General features: G+C 45.1%; 1 protein-coding gene and 1 long non-coding RNA gene across 4 annotated transcripts; one reads left to right on the plus strand and one right to left on the minus strand.

The window, feature by feature from the left end:
- Positions 1 to 1,011: 1,011 nt before the first annotated feature.
- Positions 1,012 to 3,245, minus strand: LOC120744861. The gene is made up of 3 exons (XR_005698472.1): positions 3,118 to 3,245; positions 2,318 to 2,322; positions 1,012 to 1,133 (listed from the first exon to the last, which is right to left on the minus strand). It is a non-coding gene; the product is annotated as an uncharacterized LOC120744861 (long non-coding RNA).
- A 2,488-nt stretch (positions 3,246 to 5,733) lies between these two features.
- On the plus strand, positions 5,734 to 18,362 carry LOC120744838 (prohibitin-2-like). Of its 3 annotated transcripts, none has more exons than XM_040049431.1 (10): positions 5,734 to 5,846; positions 6,682 to 6,811; positions 8,615 to 8,699; positions 9,219 to 9,298; positions 9,849 to 10,033; positions 11,529 to 11,658; positions 11,929 to 12,032; positions 13,367 to 13,444; positions 16,699 to 16,775; positions 17,532 to 18,362. In XM_040049431.1, exons 1-10 carry the CDS (start codon positions 5,826 to 5,828, stop codon positions 17,551 to 17,553), a joined length of 912 nt encoding a protein of 303 aa, XP_039905365.1. In that variant the 5' UTR covers positions 5,734 to 5,825; the 3' UTR covers positions 17,554 to 18,362. The 3 variants fall into 3 exon arrangements, with proteins under 3 accessions (XP_039905365.1, XP_039905366.1, XP_039905368.1); XM_040049432.1 differs by lacking the exon at positions 5,734 to 5,846 and adding an exon at positions 5,910 to 6,064; XM_040049434.1 differs by lacking the exon at positions 5,734 to 5,846 and adding an exon at positions 6,422 to 6,446.
- Positions 18,363 to 19,600: the final 1,238 nt, after the last annotated feature.

A 19,600-nucleotide genomic window follows, 5' to 3' on the forward strand; every position in this document is an offset into this window, starting at 1 on the left:
GGAGGGGGTCAGTCGTTGGGATGCGCATGCGCAGACAGAGTGTGCGAGCGGCGGGCCTTGACCTTCGGGAAAAAAACTCACGGACGGTGACAGCGAAACGGATAAAGTCTTCAGTACCTGCTGGACTTTGAAGCTGTGGATTCTGGGACTGTTAGAAAAGGTAAAACATTTTCATTAAAACCTTATCACTGTTTTGTTTTTGTTACTCGTCATTGTAGCTTGCTGTTAATGTTGTGCTAACAGTAGCGATTAGCGATACGTTAGCCGTTGAGGTCAGCGCAATTTAGTATCCAACTGTTTTCCTAACAAAACCACTGTTATAATTAAGTGAAGGTGCTCCCAGCTAATTTGAACCTTTGGCTTCTAAAATATGTGGTTCAATTGCGAGCTGCGTACATAACCTAATGTCAGCTAGACCGAAATTAAAATTTAATATATTGTTAAAGTCACTAAAATGGCGCCTGAAGCCTGTTGTGACGTGAGCTCTGTGTCTGCTCTAGAAACTCTGAAATTCTGTAGATCTGAGCCGTACATTAAATACTCACACGAACCTCTACTTTTAATTCTGTATGAGCTGTATAAAATACAGCTATGCATAAGAGTTTTGAATGAATAATTAGATTAGATAACTCTTTATTGTCTAATCTAATTATATAGAAATGAATAGAAATGTGACATGAGGTGTGTCTTTGACTGTTCCTGTATAACTTAGTTTCGGACTAGTTGACAAGTTATGCTCCGGTCATTTGATGTTTCCAAGATAATGTTCTTTTGTAATATAGTTAATTTTTTTTGTATATTTCATTTATCCACCATCATACATCATACATACAAGCTAAGAAGAGGTCGTTATACTAACAAGAGGTATCAACGCTGGGCCAAAGTTCAGCACATGGTTAAAGTTTGTAATCCAGCCAGGGTGTAAATATCACTCAGCAGCCAGAGCTGAAGCAGGTAGCATCAACACATAAATCTACTCTACCCGGCGTAAATCACAAGAGCACCTCTGACCAAAAAGCTGTAGATTTTTCTTGTTTGCACAAATTAATCCAGAGTCACATTAATTGTGTTCACAGCTCCAACAAAATGAGGAAGAGGAGGGGGAGAAACACAATTAGGTTGAATTACAATAGCTGGGTTTCATTTGACGTAGACGTGACGTCGACGTAAAGCGCGAAATTTGACTGGAGGGCGGAAGTGAAAAAGATCAGCGCAAAATCACAGACAGACAGTACGCAAAATGCCTTTGTCCTGTTGTGTTTACGGATGCTCCAGTAGGTCGACCCGAGAAACTGATAAACGGTATTTTAGGGTACCAAAAATAGCCCAACGAAGAGGAGAAAAATGGAAAATTCTAACCGAAAAACGTAGGAAAAAATGGATTTTAAATTTACGTTTACAGTCGGGAGGAGCAGAGTCTGCCAATGCCCGTGTCTGCAGCGACCACTTCGTCAGAGGTAATGTTATGTTTGCAAACGAACTTATTAGCATTATGTTGTCGTTAAATTCTCGTTTACTTAGTGCTTTTAAGTTAGTAGTCTAATATTGACTTGATTGGGACTATAGGCTGCCCAAGTGCTTTGCAATCACTTCTCCATCCTCCTTTGCAATTACCCAAGTCTTCAGAGGTGTCTCGTTAGACCTCTGAGAATGGTTTACCTTGAAACAAACAACTGTCACTCTAACGAAGTCCTAAGGATTTGGCATGTTTGTTGACGTTAAAGCCGCTAACGCTAACTGTTAGCGTGTTTAAGATAAAGCAATATAAGAACAAACACTCACCCTTGCAAACACCAAACTGTATCCATCACGGAGACGTTTTGTTCCAAGGTTGTGGACCCACCCGCTGACAAAAAAATTGTACGCCTCCAGACTCTTGAAAGCTTTCATTTGCTGCCTAGTGTAGTAAGAAGTCTGGAGGACCAAGTAGTTGGTGATATCCACAGCGTCGATAGTAGGCAAATCCTTTACTTCTGTGGTGTATTCGGACATTTTCAAAGAATACGGATCACGTCCGATATATTTTTTAACTATCTGTTTATATCTCTCCCGAGAAACGGGGTCTAAAGTTGCACAATAGCTGCTCTCCTGACTCTCCACAGTGTCCTCCATGTTTACTTCCGCCCTCCACTCAAAAATCGCGCTGCCTCCGCACGTCATCAGAACCACGTGACTGCAACCCAAGTATTGGATGGAAGGCGAGGACAAGGAGAAGGAAGCTTAGGATGAGGAGGAAGAGAAGCAGCAGGAGCATCTTTAGGGATCCCTATGATGTCATTGAGGTTTGTTTCATTAATATGGTCCTCTCACAAAGAACGATGACTTGTTTTAGTTCACCTACTTCCTGTATTAAATAGTGATGTGCAAAATGTTGTGAAAAACCACAGATCAGGCACATATAGGGCATCTGCAGGTAAATGAACATCAAATCTCTAAGACAGACTGAAATCTGTATATTTATCACCCTTATGATAAAACCCATGTCAGCCATTGGTTTATGGACTTTGTATTTTTTTAGCCTCAGCATCTGCTTTATTGCTGTTGCTATGTTGGGACCATGTTGGGACCATATTAGGATGAGGGATCAGAATCTGGAGTCGTGCACACTATTGTTTCATTTAGTGTGTATCCATAAGATTCGTACAGCAGATCCAAGTTGTGCCTTGAAAACAGGAAAGTCGTCTGCATAGAGGAGAACTGTAATAGCAGGCTTGTACAAAGTGAGGCTTTGTGCTCACATTTGCTGCAAACACTCGTTTTACGCTGTTTTGATGCAGAATTCAGTTGAAATCAGGCAAGAACTGGACTTGTTTTTTATAATGTGTTCTTGTGAATTAATTGTGTATCGCATATGTTTGATTTGACTTTCTGCAAGACAACAGTCGTCCACTGGCCAAAAAAGTTTTCCAAATACCTCCACGTGATCTAGCCTGGATTTAGAAAAGAATAGCAAACAATCTGCACCTCCTGCTTCAGATGAAATTTATGTTTCTGTGTTCAGAGGCAGCGGCGAGAGGGGAGACCTCGGCTCATCCAGCTGGAGAGCCTGACCAGGAGGAGTCGAACATTAACTCAGCTCTTCCAGAGCACCCTGCAGACTCGGCTGCTGGCATCGACGAGGGATGACGTGAACGCCAAACTGGAGTCCATTACAGGTCAACTGCAGGTATGCGAGTCAGACCTTCTGAGGAGGGTTGCACTTTTCTCTCTTCTTTATAATTGACTCTTTTCTCTCTCTTTCAGCTCCTTGTCTCAGAGTGGGAGGGATTTGAAGCACAAAGGGAGGAACTTGTCGTTTGGTTGGCTGATATGGATGTCCGCCTGAGTGAGGTTGACCAGCTGACAGGAAACACCAGTGAAAAACTGAAACAACTGCAGGTGTGGGCTTGTTTTGATATGACATATATTTGATATGAAACATACGTCAGAGACATTGTCCTAAACTGGACTAACAAAGGGCCATGAGTACAACATGAAACGTACATTACATAGTGTAAGGCTGAAGTTCATTGATCATTTTAATCATAAACTTGTTGTTGAAATGTTTTTACTGAACATGCAAACATCTGCTGATGAAAATGTGTTGATTTATTGGTCTGTTATGAAGCTATTGCTATTGTGTTTTATCACTTTCTGATGTTTTATTAATTAAACAATACATGTATTATTTGTTGTGTTATCTGTAGCTATAGTATTTATATATATTTATTTATAGTATAGCAAATATATTTAATTATTACTGTTTAAAACACTAATATGTGACATGTATTAGTAGTGATGTTGTGCTGAGGGTTAAAATGCCTTTTTGTCTTTTGGTAACTACAAAATGACAATAAACCATTAATATGTCTATGCTGTGCTCGTATTTATTTTACCCTACTCAAATTCAATTTATGATGCATTTTATTTTGAAAGATTTAAAATGGTTCTTTTAAAGAACCATTTTTAAAAAGGTTCTTTGAAAAACCATTAAAGGTGCCCCAAAGAACCATCAAGAAATGGTTCTTTGGGGCACCTTTAATGGTTCTTCAATGAACCACTGAAAGAAATGGTTCTTCAAAGAACCATTGTTTGAAAGGTTCTTTGTGGCACCAAAAAAGGTTCTTCTATGGCATCAGTCTAAAGAACCACTTTTGGTTCCAGTTGGCACCTTTATTTTTCTGAGTGTAGAGCTGGGTGTCATCTGCATAGCAGTGTAAATGTATGCTATGTCTTCTAATGATGCTGCCTAAGGGAAGCATGTATAATGTAAACAGAATTGGTCCTAGCACTGAACCCTGTGGAACTCCATAATTAACCTCAGTGTGTGAAGAGGACTCTCCATTTACATGCACAAACTGGAGTCTATTAGATCGATATGATACAAACCACTGCAGCACAGCACCTGTAACACCTACAGCATGTTCTCAGTCTGTTCTCTGCTGAGTGAGTCTTCTCAGCAGTGACCCTCAGAGGCTGAAAAATAAAACACCAACACCAGCGGCTCCAGCAGGGACTCCCATGTTCAAATTTTACAGCAGAAATAAGCGTGTTCACAGCCTGATACTTTTCTTTGTCTTTATAGATCATTTTCTCCTTCATAACATCTACACAGGTGTCATAATTTTTATAACACAACTGTTTAAATTGCATTAAGGCTTAAAGTTTGTGCTTTTAGGGGTGTGTCTGTTTCCTTTTTATGATCTGAATTCTTTGCTTGATTTTAGTTGTTTGAGATTTGAGCTTGTTTCAAAGTCTGAAGAGAGCAGGTGTGAGCTTCCTCCTCACTTTTCAAATAAAAAGCTACGTTTTTCTGTTTCTAAAAATGTAAGAGTTTCAGATTCTACTTTTATTAACTCCCAATTTTAATTGTTTAATGATTTTTCTAAATATGTCCATTTTATTTATCCTTTATACGTCGCTTCGTTAGCTTGATTTGTGAAGTCATAGTTTTACCTCAGCTCATAATTGTGCCTTTAAGTTTCATTTTTGGAAGGAAGTAAAAACTACAGATGCAGGGCAGAGATAAGAAAAGTCAGCAGTGCTATTTTTATTGATGTGTGTTGACCCGCAGTGATAACAGTGTAACAGAATAAAGTTTAAACATGACACTGTAATATATTAGCGAAGGTTACATTTTTATTTGAGTGTCAGCCTTTATTTTCTGATTGCTTTTTAAATACTTTTATATGATTGTTATTAGTCATTATTCTGACTAGTATTGGTTTAAAATGTGGAACTAACTTTTTCTCATCCTTTGGAGGGAGATGAGTAAATATGTCCCGTTTGTGTGCGCAGCAGCAGGATTTTGATGTTAATTCCTTGAGCTCTGTCGCAAAATTTCTTCTTGAAAGCACGACGGAAACATTTCAGTGGCTGACTTCACTGTGTTCAAACCACGGAAACAAAGACTTGAGTGAACTTCAGTGTGAAAATAACCGTTTTATGTGCAGCAGGTGCTCCTGCGGTTTGAGGAGCCGCCGATACCCCGGAGCTCTGCTGCCCTCTGTTGCCCCCTGCTGCTCAGGACCGGCATCACTGCATCCGTGAGATCAGACGCTGTACTCTGTCTGTACCTCTTATAACGTTGTACTTTATAGCTCACAATCATTCTTGCTTTTATTTTGTAGATTATGGCAAAAATGAAAAGCGAATCCTTAATTTCCATCCTCAGAACTTTGGGTGGGTTTAAAACATTTTATTATCTTTAAATATATATACATAGAGACTATGCCCCAATACTCTTAAAAACTACATTTCCCAAGTTACCCCCAATCCCGGAAATGCGTCATCACTTGCGACCTTGTCTTCTTCACTTGGTTTTCTAACAGGCGGAGAGGACGAGCATGGCGAATAAAGATCCCGGGGTGAGTGTTTGTGAGTCTCCCGTTTAAGCTCGGCTTTAAAAGGAAGTTTTCTGCCTTCAGCTCAGGTTCAACCGCTCCGGGTTTCCCGCGCTTTGCACGCACCTGGGTGACATTTTAAAAGCTTTTAGGTCTGACACGTGAGTCTGATGTAAGCAGGTTTACACTCGAAACCATGTCAGCCAGGTTCCATCCAGCCTGAAGGCACTAATGAGGCACAGGTGAGGCCGTGAGAGCCACTCGATGCCGGTTAGCTAGCTTTACATTCAGGTAGAGAGTGGGAGTCGAACATGACGCCGGGGTCCCTTTAAAACTCTCTCAATTATTTCATAATTGAGTTGTTAACACATGTATACGCATTAGAAGTAAATTCACTGAAAATATTGCAAGTTTCTAGAAGCAGTTACTTAATTCTGCGCATGCGTAACACACTCAGGTGCATCAGGTGTGCAGGCAGGTGAATCTGCAGTCCCTGATGTTACGCAGGCTAATTAACCCGCAGCTAGCACATCAAACCAAAGAAGCTGATTCTCTTTAAGTCGAGTTATGTTTTGTGCTTTTTGCATGAGCCGAGTTTAAACTTGGTCCTTAAAGTTCAGACAGGTGATCAGACGTGTCCAGCCTTGTGTTATTAGCATCCTTGTTGCTTTTTTAAAACAGTTTATTTTTAGAGAGAATCTGAGCGTCCTCTAACGATGTTTCTGTGGCGGGTACATGCAGGCCTTGTAGATATACAGGGAGGGGGGTTGTCCACTCAGAGTCAAGGTCACTGAGTTTTAACCATGAGTGTCCTGCGTGAGCGAGCACGGGGAGACTTACTGAAATCCTTGTGTTTCAGGGTTTTCTGCAGCAGCTGCGGCAGATCGCAGGCAGGATGTCTTCAGGACCTCGGGGCGCAGGACTCGGCTTGAAGCTGCTGATTGGTGCTGGAGCTCTGGCTTACACAGTGAAGGAAGCCACATACACAGGTAACCCTCAGTCACTGTGAAAGCATGAATATTCAGCACAGCTGGGGCCCTGATCCCTGACACTCCCACTCTCCTGGAGTAATCTGTCATATTTAGTGTGACAGAGTTCTTTAGAGACCTTTTATCAAAGCGTGTCTGTGGCACAGGCTCGATTCTGTCCTTCATTGATACAAAACATGGGATTGCCTGCAGCTGCTCTGCAAGTTTCCAGCTTTGATTAAGGAAAAGTGGAGTTGGGCTGCAGTTGTTACCCAGCCAGACACAGACGGAGGATGATGTAAATTCTGCGTCTAAAGGTGGTCGGCTCAGGCTTGTGAAACAAGAAGTGATTAAATATGTATAAAGTATTTACTCACTAAATGGTTTTTAGCAGGCAGCCACACAAAGTCTGCTCCACCTGCAAGGTGGTGGTGCTAACGGCCTGTTTTTTATTATATGAAAAACGTTTAATGTTTAAAGCTCAGCAGGATGGAAATGGGCCTTTCCTGTATCTGTGGAACCTTCAGGCTGATGGTGGTAAAAGAGAAAATCCACAGCTTTGTGCTTGTATTCGTTTTCATCTTGATCTCTTGTCTCACGAACTACAATCTAAAACATCTTCACTGTTTAATTAAAGTCTTTCATGTTCAGATCCATGTTTTATATTTTTATTAGAGCAGCTTAACTTGAGTCCCAGTTCGCAGGCCTCGGTGCCCCTCAGCTGTCTGTAAGAAGCTGTTTTACCTTTGCTTAAAGCCAACTTCTGTGCGTGAGCTGACCACGTTTACAGTAAGGTCTCTCTATGACATCATCAAGGTCCAAGAGCAGGAAAAAACTGCGTGAAACTGAGTATTTAGAGCAGTCTGGGCTTTAGACTCAGGTAGGGCTGTGCGATATGACCAAAGTCTCATATCCTGATAAAAGACATTTATCGTCCTGACAACCATATAAATCACAAAAATGTAACATTTTCTGAAAATTCTGTGAATCTCGGGCAGCTCGACTTGTGTGAAGTGTTTCCAGCTGGGCGTCGTGTAGCTGGAGTCGAGTGTTTTAACTGATGCATGAAACATTTTTAGACATAAGTTGTAACGGCCGCCGTTTTCTTTCAAAGTTTGAGTCTAAGGTTTATTCTTTAGCACCTGACGGCTCTTTGTTGCTTCTCCTCCGTAAACACTCTTCAGAATAAACTGAATCACGTGAAAGATGCAAAGTCTCAACAGGATCTTGAGCTTTATTGTGAAAGGTTTACGTGGAAAACAAACAAGCGGACAGCGGAGCCACTTGATGGTGTTACCGTCGTCGCTAACGACAACGCATAAAAACAGGCGCTTGTCCGTCTGTAGTGTGGTTATATTAAATATAAGAGAAAGAGAGAACTTTAACAAATGCATATAGAAATGAATGTAGCCACTGCAGTGACGTAGTTTATTTTACGACACCACGAAACAAAAGAGCGTGATAGGAAACAACGTTTTTATATCGTCATCCGATATATATCGTTACATCGAACAGCCCTACTCTCAGGTGTTACTGACCACATGTTAAACTTTGGTCACGTTAAGGTGAACGTCCACCTCTGGACCAGGTGAAGGTATCAGAAGTTTGTTTTAATCTCGGTGTAACAGGCTGAAGTGTCAGCAGCGATGTCATTCGCATCGTTGCTGTGATGTTCACACAGCAGAGAGGTCTGTGCTGACAGGTCTGTTTGTGGTTCATGTTCCTGAGTGGGAGCTTCAGGCCGGTGAAAACGGCTCCGTCAGTTTAGCAGAAACTGAAGAACGGAGCTCAGGTTTCAGTCTGGGGTTGGTCTCCTGTGTGCAGTGGAAGGAGGTCAGAGGGCCATCGTCTTCAACCGGATCGGAGGGATGCAGATGGACACGGTGCTCGCCGAGGGACTCCACTTCAGGTACGAGTCCACACCCACACTGTTACCATAGCAACCAGCTCGTACTGACTGACAGGTGACTGATGCTGCGTGTTGGCTCATATTAATGGGCGTGGCTGTTTGGAGGTGTGGGCGGGACTGTAAAACAGTCAGAAAGTGTTTTAATTCTCTGTTTCACTGCTCCGTGTGCTCTGTTTCTAAATCTTTATCAGCGGCTCCTCGATACATCTCAGGCTCTCTAATCTCATTTTCTGTTAAATTTTCTCTAAATTTGACCTTTTCTGAGTTGATTTATGAAAATAGTTTTTTTCTTTTTTGAGTTTAACTGATCAGTGTTGGTTAAGCAGCAGGCTTTTCAGGGCCAAACAGTCTTCAGACTTTCTTCCTTTCCATGAAACTGCACTAAAAGAAGTCCTGCAGAGTAGATGCACATGAAGGTGCAGCCCAGAGGATTCCAGCATTAGTTTAATAAAAACGATTTACAGATGCAGAAAAAACAGATCAGCAAACTAACTGATGTGATTCTGTGTCTGTCTTCAGGATGCCCTGGTTTCAGTATCCCATCATCTATGACATCAGAGCCAGACCCAGAAAGATCTCCTCTCTCACTGGAAGCAAAGGTCAGACGCCTCCGTCATATAACTGAAGACCGTCTGTGGACGTGTTTGGTTTTAGAGGAAAACGAGTCCAGTTTTCAGTCCTGCAGCCTCGAGGACACATCAGGTTGTCCTCCAAGTCTTAGATTAAGCTTTTAATCATTAAGTGTCAGTAAAGCTGCTTCTCAGCATTGTTGGAAACTCCACAGGTGCAGCTTCATGTTTTCATGTGTTTACAGACACTTCACTGTTTTCATATAACAGCTGGTTGGTTTCAGATAATCAATGAAACAGTAGATCGATATGTTCAGCCAACAGTTTGGAGACTTGGAATACGCCTATAAACTATAAGAACATACCCACAGATGGCCCCAGTAACGTACTGGGGCCATCTGTGGATTATTTCACATAAAAACAAAGCTGGTTTAACTCGCTGACGAATCCGAGGTGTGAATGGAGCCTGTGCAAAATCATGAGCTTCAAACAAGTGCAGTCAAGTTGAAGCTCAGCAGAGATACGGCTGGTTAGTCAGCAGCTGTCACAGATGTTCAGCTTCTGACTGGTTCTGTCTCAGACCTGCAGATGGTCAACGTCTCCCTGCGAGTTCTGTCCCGGCCGCTGGCGTCCAACCTGCCCGTCCTCTACCAGCACCTGGGACAGGACTACGACGAGCGCGTGCTGCCCTCCATCGTCAACGAGGTGCTGAAGAGCGTGGTGGCCAAGTTCAACGCATCGCAGCTCATCACGCAGAGAGCGCAGGTACGAACACGCCCCCAGAGCGGCGTGCTTAGTTTGAATCTGTTTAGCCCTTTAAGACCTGCCATAGAACCAAGTCAGTCATCTTTATATTCTTACCTGCTGTGGAGCCATTTGTGGGAGCATTTCAAGTTGCTTTACATCAATACAACCGTTACAGCCCAAATTTTAATGATGTCTGCATTAAGTCCACAGTAACTGCAAAAATTGCAAAAAAGTGCAATAAACTACAAATAAATTTAAAATCATTTTAGTTCTTTTTACATATATTTCTAGTTAGAGACATTTAAGAGGTTTATCCCTCAAAACTGTAAATACAAAAAAGTTTCCAACCACAGGAAGTTTATTTTGAGTGTCTTCATAGTTTTATTTTTGAAATACACCAATTTTTATATACTGCAGGAAAAACGAAAATAAATATTATAATTATAAACCAGCACGTGCATCAAAAGAAATTATTTCCAGCTCTGCATCACAGAAACTATACAGAAAAGCATGAAGTCAAACACGAGTTTTAAAAACACCAGTTTAGGCTCAGAAGACCCGGAAGGTAAAAAACTACATTTTCCGTGAAATGACGTCACGTCCGGTTTCGGGCAGGTCATGGCGGACGTGCGATCGTTCCAACGTAGGAAGTGTTTTGAACAGCTGATCGGCAAAGTGTGTTTCTGGAATATTCTGTTTTTGTTGCTGCAAGTGGTTTTTATGCAGTTTTTGCAAAACTATGTGTGGAAGGAAACCGTGACCGAGGACAAGCTGATGGCGTCAGATGTAAGTACAACTCCTCCGGTTTCATGTGCAAAAACAATTATTGCGCTAGCTCACGTGGTTCCGGTTCTACAGGGATTTAAAAATAGTTACACAAAACGGAGCGTGCTGCTCTGACCGGATTTAAAGGGTTAATGTCGTGTGGTGATGTGGGGTCACACACAGACGCACCTGAGGAGGATCTCAGTCCAAAAAACAAAATAATTATATTATGGAAGCTGTTACATCACATTAGTTCTCTGCGGGTCGCCTGTGCCTCTTCGTCTGATAACCCAAAGCTGGGCTGCAGTTCAGTGCGGTGGTTGTTCCAGAGGTCCTTAGACCTCCGAGGTGAGGCACCCCGACTGTTCCCCGATCAGATAGCTGAACCGGCTCAGCTCGTGGAGGTGCAGCTTCACTCTGAGCTCCCCCTGGGTGTAAGCTCCTTAGAGTGTCTGAGAGCTCAGCTCAGACGCCCTGTGGAGGAAGCTTATTGTGGCTGTTTGTGTCTGCGACCTCGGCCTTTCAGCCGGGGTCATGACCTCAGGGGAGGCTTGGATCCTGGTGCCACTGGTAACCTGAAAGCTTCACTGTCTGGTTCAGGCTCTGTGCACAATTACGCTCTGGTGACCAGTCAGAAGTCCTGACTGGTCCTGCAGCTCGACATAAATTGAATATTTTAGAGTTCTTGATGATCACTGTTAGTGATCTGACACTGAGGTCCTCCTCTGTCTGACTCCGTCTCCTGCAGGTTTCCATGCTGATCCGCAGGGAGCTGTTTGAGCGGGCCAAAGACTTCAACATCATCCTGGACGACGTGGCCATCACCGAGCTCAGCTTCAGCCGCGAGTACACGGCCGCCGTGGAGGCCAAACAAGTCGGTGAGTGAAGAGTCGCTCGGTCTTTGTCCTGCAGCCGCATCGGGCTGAATTTCTGACCCCGGGGACTCGATGATTACTGCGTCCACCTGACGGCTGGTTTTTCATCAGCGTGTGGAGAATGAAATGATTTCAGTTTATTGGAGACTCACTGTGACCTAAAGCTAAATATGTACATTACCCAGATTAAACCAGAGTGGTGAGCTTATAAAAACAGTCACATAAAAGGTCGTTGGCCTGCTGGGTGAACGATTGTTGTTTGTTCCTCTTCAGCCCAGCAGGAGGCGCAGCGAGCTCAGTTCTACGTGGAGAAGGCCAAACAGGACCAGAGGCAGAAGATCATCCAGGCCGAAGGAGAAGCTCAGGCCGCCAAGATGGTGAGCTCCGCTTTGGAGGGAGATGTCTTTAAGATGAATCACTTTTTTAGATCAAAAAAACAAATGAAATCCACAGAGTCACAGTGTGTGCCACAGCAGCCCCTCCAGACCTCCGTCTGAAACTCTGAGACTCAAACGTTTGGTTCGTTATAACATTCAGAGCTGAAAAACCTTTCAGATAAAATTATTGAGCCTAATGCTGTCGTTATAATTACTGGATGAAAATAAACACGTTTCTAGCAGAGAGGAGCTGCACGAGTCGCTTTTTCAAGAAGCTCGTTCATTAAACGTCAGCAGGTGACGTGTTCGTAGAGGAGGCCTCCGGCTGTGGCAGGTTAAACAAAACCTCAAACCCAAGTCAGAGATTACAGCTTCTCCCTGGTAACTCAGACTAACAGATCTGACCAATCAGCAGGCGATTAGAGATATCTGAGGAATATTAACAGGACACGAGAGCAGCGCTGCAGCAATCAGCACCTCTGAGCTCACAAGTTCACGTTAATCACTCTTTTGTAGGTTTATCACAGAGAAACTTCAGTAAATGTAACGTCTGTCACGTCACTGAAAGCAGCATAAAGCACATCAGGGACTGAGCATGCTCACTGTAACCTCATTTATGACAACGCATCACACTTATTAGCTCATCAGGTAATGTGGCTCTTCCAGCCCGGGCTGTGGGTCCGGCAGCGTCACCCACACGTTCGTGTTTCCTCGTTTCAGCCTCTGATCAGAGACGTGAATCTTTGTGCTGGTGGTGCTTTCAGCTGCTTCTTATCCCAGTCAGGTCCCCACAGTGGGCAGCTCCTCCAGAGTTTGCCTTCCTGACACAGCCCCAGTGGGGTGCGTCTCCTCCTGGGATCAAACCTGGAATCTTAGACTTGCAGATCTCAGGCGTGAGGAAGCTGAGACTGAGTCCATGTAAAGCCTCAGACGACCTCTGAGCAGCAGTTTGGATGGCAGTGTGAGAGCAGCTGTTTCCAGCTGTTGTTTTTGTTAAACATCTGCAGTCATTCAGCGCTTTCAAGGATTTTTACGAGTTGGTATCCAAAAACAAAGCGAGTGTGCTTCAGTAAAACCCAGCGCTTGTTGCTGTGTGTGAGCTCGCTCACCTCAGCCTGTGGGAACCAGAAACACTTCAAACAAACACTTCATCCAAAAATGTGCTAATTGTTTTCTCTGCACGTCAACGTGCGTGCGAAGCCGAGCGGCGACACGCCCGCAGCTTCGATCCCACTCGTCGTTAGTTTGAGCGCTGGGAGTGGCTCGCTCGGCCCGCCGCTCGCTCTCCTGCAGGTGCGTAGCGCTCACTAACAGCCTGTTTGTGTCTGCTGCAGCTGGGCGAGGCCGTGACCAAGAATCCAGGTTACCTGAAACTCAGGAAGATCCGGGCGGCGCAGAACATCGCCAAGACGGTAGGAAACACGACCCGCACCATGTTCGTCTGCTTGACACGTCTTAACCCTCAAAGCCTGAAACAGAATCCCACAAATAAACACAGTCGCAGTTCTCCTCTGCATACTGTCCCTTTAAAAACACACAAACAAGCACAAATCCCCGTCCCAGACTGCACCCTGCTGACACTGAAGCAGGGGAGAGGAGCACGAATGCAAACAAGGCGCCTTTTGTTTGAGTCGAGCGAAACCTCACAGTCGTGCGCCGCCGATGAACTCGTCACATCACGATTCTCTCTTTAAACCAACAGGTTTAAATGTAAACTCGTCAGGTTTCTCACTCGGACCCTCCTGTGACTCCTCGTGGTGGAGAATAAACAAAGTGAGCGGAGGTGAAAGGCGAGAGGAAATGTTTGACGCAGTGATGCTGCTGTGCTGCATCGTGCATTTACCATCAGCTGTAAAAGAGGGGAGGTGTTGTGACCCGCTGGGGGGTGGGAGCGGGTGGGTTGGCGTGGAAACATAAGTTTCTCGAGAACGAGGTGACGTAGGATTTTGAAATTCACACCAAAGGTGGAGCATCAAGGTCAAAGGTCAAGTCAAACCTTGTGTGTGTCTCCTAGGAGACTGCAGGGTCGCTGACGATAGGATGATTAAAATGATTGTTTCAAGACGTTTCCTGTGACACTCGAGCGTCACTTCTACTGTGGACACCACAGAGGAAGAGCTGGCCTTTAAAGGGCGGATGCACGGGTGGTGTCTCTCACAAACCGAACACACCTGTTTCCCTTCTTTTTCTCGGTTGTTTGTTTTGTGAGTCTTTTGTGTGTTCGGTCCTTTCAGGGTCACCTTGTGCTCGTCTTTCAGTCTTCGATAGTTTGAAACGCTCAGCAGTCATTGGTTGTCAGCTGTGGAGCTCTTCGTGCTCGGCGAGCCGCCTCTGTCGGAGAGAAATCCTGACGGTGTCGGTGCTCCGGAGAACTCGCTGCACCAGAATGTTGCAAAGCTGATTGTGAACACGGAGCTAAAGTAGAACCAGAGCGCTGCTTTAGTGTAGCTGTTGTTGCAGCAGCAGCAGCGCCGGCTCACCTGTCGTGCTACAAACACCTGCAGAGTCCCGCCTCTAACCTGCCCCTCCTCCTCCTCTGTGTGGGAGATGAAGAGACGCGTATTTGAGGTTGAGAACAGCTGTTTGATGGGAGGTTTCACACTCGTCAGTTTGGCTTTGGCGGCTCAAACGTGGACCAGATGATCCTGATGTGATGTTTCGTTTTCTTCAGAGTAAACATCACACGTGTTCCTGCAGCAGCGTGGTCTCACTGTCGGTCTGATTCTCATCGCCAGAGTAAACTCGTTACTCGGAGCAGCGTGGGGTCCTCCTGGTTAATCGCTCTTTGTATCGTAACTACCAGCAGCTGAGCCGAGCAGCTGACGTGAACAAGAACAGTCACAGATATTTGTTCTATATTCATTAATCACCGGACGTTTGGTTTGAGTTCGACCGTGTTGAGCTGCCATGTGTGATCCAGACCACCAGGTGGCGCCAAGAGAGCAGGAATGTAACAGAAAGCAGGACTGAAACAAAAGGCTCAGACTGTAAACTGTCCTTTTTGTCCTCAGCTCTGACCTTTGACCTCCACTCACGCATCAGCCCACAGCAGGAAATGTCGAGCATCAATTCTGGATTTAAATTAAATGTTTGAACGTTTTAAAAGAACGCAGATCAGGTGGAAGAGGCCGAAACGATGATGAGCAGCAACAGAAGAGAGAAACGTGGCTTCATCGAGGCTTTAAAGTTGACTTTGCATCAAAATCACGGTGAAAACGTCGGGTACTTAAAGTGACGAGCAGGAAAAACAAACCCTCATGAAGCAGAGTGATGCACTCGCACAAAATAGTCAAATCGTTGATGAAGCAAACATGTTAAACAGGTCGCTCAGAGGAATGAAAGCACAAAGATGTTTCAAAGAGTTTGAGACATAAAATCCTGAAAACCTGACGAGGCAGGAAGCCGTGAACCGACCTCATCGCGAGCTGTGACTCATACATGGAAACTGTGGAAGGCAAGCAGAGAGGAGATGGAGCCGCTCCGCCCCCCTTCAGACACAGGTGAACCTCAGCAGCCAATCAGAGCAGAGAGCAGGTTAATGAGGATGATGAAAACAGATATGTTTGAGTTTTTATTCCGATGTCAGCCGCAAACGTCTACCCAGCGTCCCACCTGCACCGGCCTCATCCATCAGCTCTCTGCTCAGCAGATGCTGCTGCTTGTCTCACGGTGCAGCTAAAAATGGACCCGTACACTGCAGCAGCCACTTGAAACCTTTTTCTTCCTGTTTTACTTTCACACATTTTGACCAAGATCTGCAAGTTTTACTTGCATGTATAAATGTTAAGGAGCTTTACAATTTGGAAAAGCTGAACAAACTGAACAGCAGTTGGTGACGGTGGGATGGAAGAACCTTTTAACAGGAAGAGACTCGCAGCAGAGTCAGGTGATGCGTACAGACCCACAGCAGCATGACTAAGAGAGGATTCAGGGTCACCTGGTCCAGCCCTAACTATATGCTTTAGCAAAAAGGAAAGTTTGAAGCCTAATCTTGAAAGTAGAGATAGTGTCTGTCTCCTGAATCCAAACTGGAAGCTGGTTCCACAGAAGAGGGGCCTGAAAACTGAAGGCTCTGCCTCCCATTCTACTTTTAAATACTCTAGGAACAACAAGTAGGCCTGCAGAGCAAGAGCGAAGTGCTCTAATAGGGTGATATGGTACTACAAGGTCATTAAGATAAGATGGGGCCTGATTATTTAAGATTTTGTGACGAGCAGGATTTAAAATTCGATGTTGATGTGGGAGAAATCTCTCTGGCTCTGCTCTGTGTCGGTGCGCTCGCCGTCGCTGTGGCGTTTGCAGCTTCATTCAGACTGCCCAAATCCATCAGAGCTAATGTGATGGTGATAATTAGCAGTGACTGAGACACCGTGCGAGTGTTTGTCTCCACCAGAGGATCACTGATGACGCTCATTCATCAGCAGCTCTGAGCACCTTTTCCACGGCGGCGTGATCGCTCTCACGTGGCGGGAACGTCATCGGGCCCGGGCGTTCGGCTGGCGTCATGCGTCTCCTACATGGATGGCGAGCGTGCTCGGCAGCTCTCGCTCTGCTGTGAATCAGCTCAGTGTTGAGACTCGGACAGTGTTCCCATTGTGCTCGGTCAGGCCTGCAGGCTGCCTCCCACCTGTGTTTTCTCTCTGCTCACTCTGTGTTTGACCTGCAGGTGGCGCAGTCCCAAAACAAAGTGTACCTGAACGCCGACAGCCTGGTGCTCAACCTGCAGGACAGCAAAAGCTTCAAGTAAGTTCACCTTTTTCACTGGACCAATGAGGTCAAAGCTCTCGGTTACTCAGTGCCGTCTGAACACAGACGGTCCGATGAAGCATGACAGTCACAGAGACGCCAGCTGAGTGTGGCCACGTTTGAAACCTTTAAGTTTAACTTGTAGTCCTGCGTCGAAGCCCCGACGCAGTCTGCGCTGTTTTCTGCGGTCGCATGTTGACCTGACAGGAGTCGATGCTGGAAGAGTCTAAACTCTGGAGTTGCTACAATAATGAGGAAGCTGGATAAACAACTGCACATTAATATTTACAGCATCAGTAAAGAGTGTCTGACTCGCACGTATATACTTTTTTTTGTACTTTATTTAGTTTTAGTGTTTGATGTCTCAGCCTGTGGTGTTTTAATGAGTTATGAGTAATTGTGAGGTCAGTGGATGCAGACTGGACCTGGCAACATGGGAGGATTTGAATCTAAATTATTTAAGTTTCACGACGTTCAGCTTTGTGGTTTTTATGTAAACCTGCTGACAGTCTGGCACCAGTGCCCAGCCCCTAGTTTACACAGATGGGATCTCAAAGTCCGATTAAAACCCACAAACATGACATTGTTTTTGTTTCGTGCACGTTGTGGGGTCTGCCGCGCTTCAGGCCTGGATTTACGGGTCTTTACGAGGTCAATCGGAGGTGTTTTTGGAGTGTACACCTGCACAATAACCACGATGTTGGCGTGCTGTCCACGGAGCGTTTGTAACGTTTGACTCTTTGTGTCTTCCAGTTTGTCGCTGTCGAAGAAGTAAGAAGCTGCTTCTCATCATTCCTTCAGTTCTGCTCCCCGCCGGCCCTGTTTACCTCCCACAGCAGGTTTATCGGTGATCTGCTTCGTTTCCATGACACCGAGCCTGACTTTCATATCTGATAATGTAACATTTACAGACGTTTTTCTCCTTTTTGTAGAATCAGGAAAAGCTTTTTATTTGTGTGAAGTAGTTCCTCTCTGATGCAGCCTTCTGCTTTTCGGAGTTTTCGAACTTCCTCTCATGAACACTTTTCATTAGCACAGCTTAATTTCTGCGTGACCTGTCGCACAGCGCAGTGCTCAAAGTAACAGTTTGACGTGTCGCTCTGAACTTTTCAAACACTATCAGAACGTTTTTCTGTTACTTTGTCAGAAAACTCAAACAAACAAACTCTGGTCTCCGGCGTTAAAGCCGCCGTTTGCGTCTGACGTGTGATCGTAAATGCAGGCGTGTTGCCGTCAGACTGCAGGAGGACGATAGAATGAGTCCACCTGTCCGTGCTGACGCAGTCCGACAGGGAGCAGGTGAGCGCTTCGGCCTGGCGCCGCCTCGCGTGAAGACTCGGGGTCCAGAGGCTTCCTGGACGCCGTCGGCAGGTCAGCTGCGGTGAGTCGGCGCTCACAGCAGCTTTTGTTTTGTAACACTTCGATAAGCGTCTCATTCAACATAAAACCTCAAACCCTGCTGAGTCACCGTCGTTAATGCCAGCCAGTATTTGTCTCTAACACACCGCAGTTTGTTTGTATGAACGGATCCATGTTTGAGCACTTACACAATTTATACTGAATAAATATGAAGTTCTTTGGAGACTTGCTGCATTCACATGTTTTTATTCACTCTCCTTCTGCTCCACTGGTGGATGTTACACACAGTGAGGTGACCACAGGCCCAGTGTGACAGGAACACTGGTTATTTTGAACTGTGACGCATGCAGAGCTAAAAGACGGAGCTCTTGATGCTCCTTAGTGCTGACGGTCTTATTCAAAGGACTTTGCTCCTCTTAGCACAGCGAGCCATGAACGTCTGTGTAATCTGTAATCTTAGAGAAATTCCTTCTCAGGTGTTTAAGATTTGGAGAATCGAGGACCAATGAGAGCAAAGCTGCAGCAACACAGTTGATTTCACAGGTTTGATTAAAGTACTTGGAGGCGTTTACAGTGATGTGAACAAACGAAGCGCTGCTTCCTCACCCTCCTCCTGAGAGGGTGAGGAAGCAGCTGAAAGTCAAACATGTTAACTGAACATCAGAAAGTGTGAACGCCTATAAAAGCAAAGGTTTGGGCAGGTTGCAGATGTGGAACGTTGGGCTGTTTGGTAACACAGTGACACAAGACATCAGGAGTGGATTTCCCAACGAGTTCACCCCAAGGTCAGACCCACAGTCCTCAGAGAAACCGCTACAAACCCAAGAGCGCCAGACTCACAGGCCTCTGTCAGCACGTCAAAGGTTAAAGTTCATGGAAAAAAAGACTGAAAGCACAGCTTAGGTTTGAAAGCTGCATCTGAGCCAACCACAAGACGTCTGGAACGATGTCCTTTAGACAGACGAGACCAAAGTGGACGATGCACAAACGCCTCAGTGAGCACGGTGGAGGGGGGGTTTGGGCTTGTTTTGCAGTCCCTGAGTGGACAAATGAGATCGTGAGGCCGTCTGTCCCTCAGCTGAAGCTGGGACCACAACAGACGACGATCCGAGCACAGCAGCAGATCTCCACCAGCGAAAGAAAAGAAGAAGCTGCTGCTGCAATAGTTCAGAGTTCACCGTGCATAAACACACACCTGCAAACCTCAATGAGCTGAATCAGAGCGGGAAAAATTCCTACAAAACCATCACTGCTGCACAGCGTGAAAAACATGACTGTACATGTTATCATGTCAACATGAAGTCTGAGAAAATATGAAAGATATGCAAAGAGACGAGCACGAGGAACCGCCGGGCCGAGACGCATGCAAGTGAAAATGACCTCATGACGCAGATCGAAGTGTTTCTGTATCAGTCGGCTCGTGAAAACGTGGCACCATCGATCGATACGACATCAAACTGTGA

Source organism: Simochromis diagramma, unplaced genomic scaffold (assembly GCF_900408965.1).
Source record: "Simochromis diagramma unplaced genomic scaffold, fSimDia1.1 OVJJ01000355.1, whole genome shotgun sequence".
Classification (NCBI taxonomy): Eukaryota; Metazoa; Chordata; class Actinopteri; order Cichliformes; family Cichlidae; genus Simochromis; species Simochromis diagramma.

What these genes read in the sequence shown, in the direction of transcription:
- LOC120744838 (XM_040049431.1), top strand. Translation starts at nt 5,826, where the DNA reads ATGGCGAATAAAGATCCCGGG. An exon ending in GCCGAGGGACTCCACTTCAG is followed by an intron (nt 8,700 to 9,218) that starts GTACGAGTCCAC and finishes GTCTGTCTTCAG; the next exon opens with GATGCCCTGGTTTCAGTATC. An exon ending in CTCTCTCACTGGAAGCAAAG is followed by an intron (nt 9,299 to 9,848) that starts GTCAGACGCCTC and finishes GTTCTGTCTCAG; the next exon opens with ACCTGCAGATGGTCAACGTC.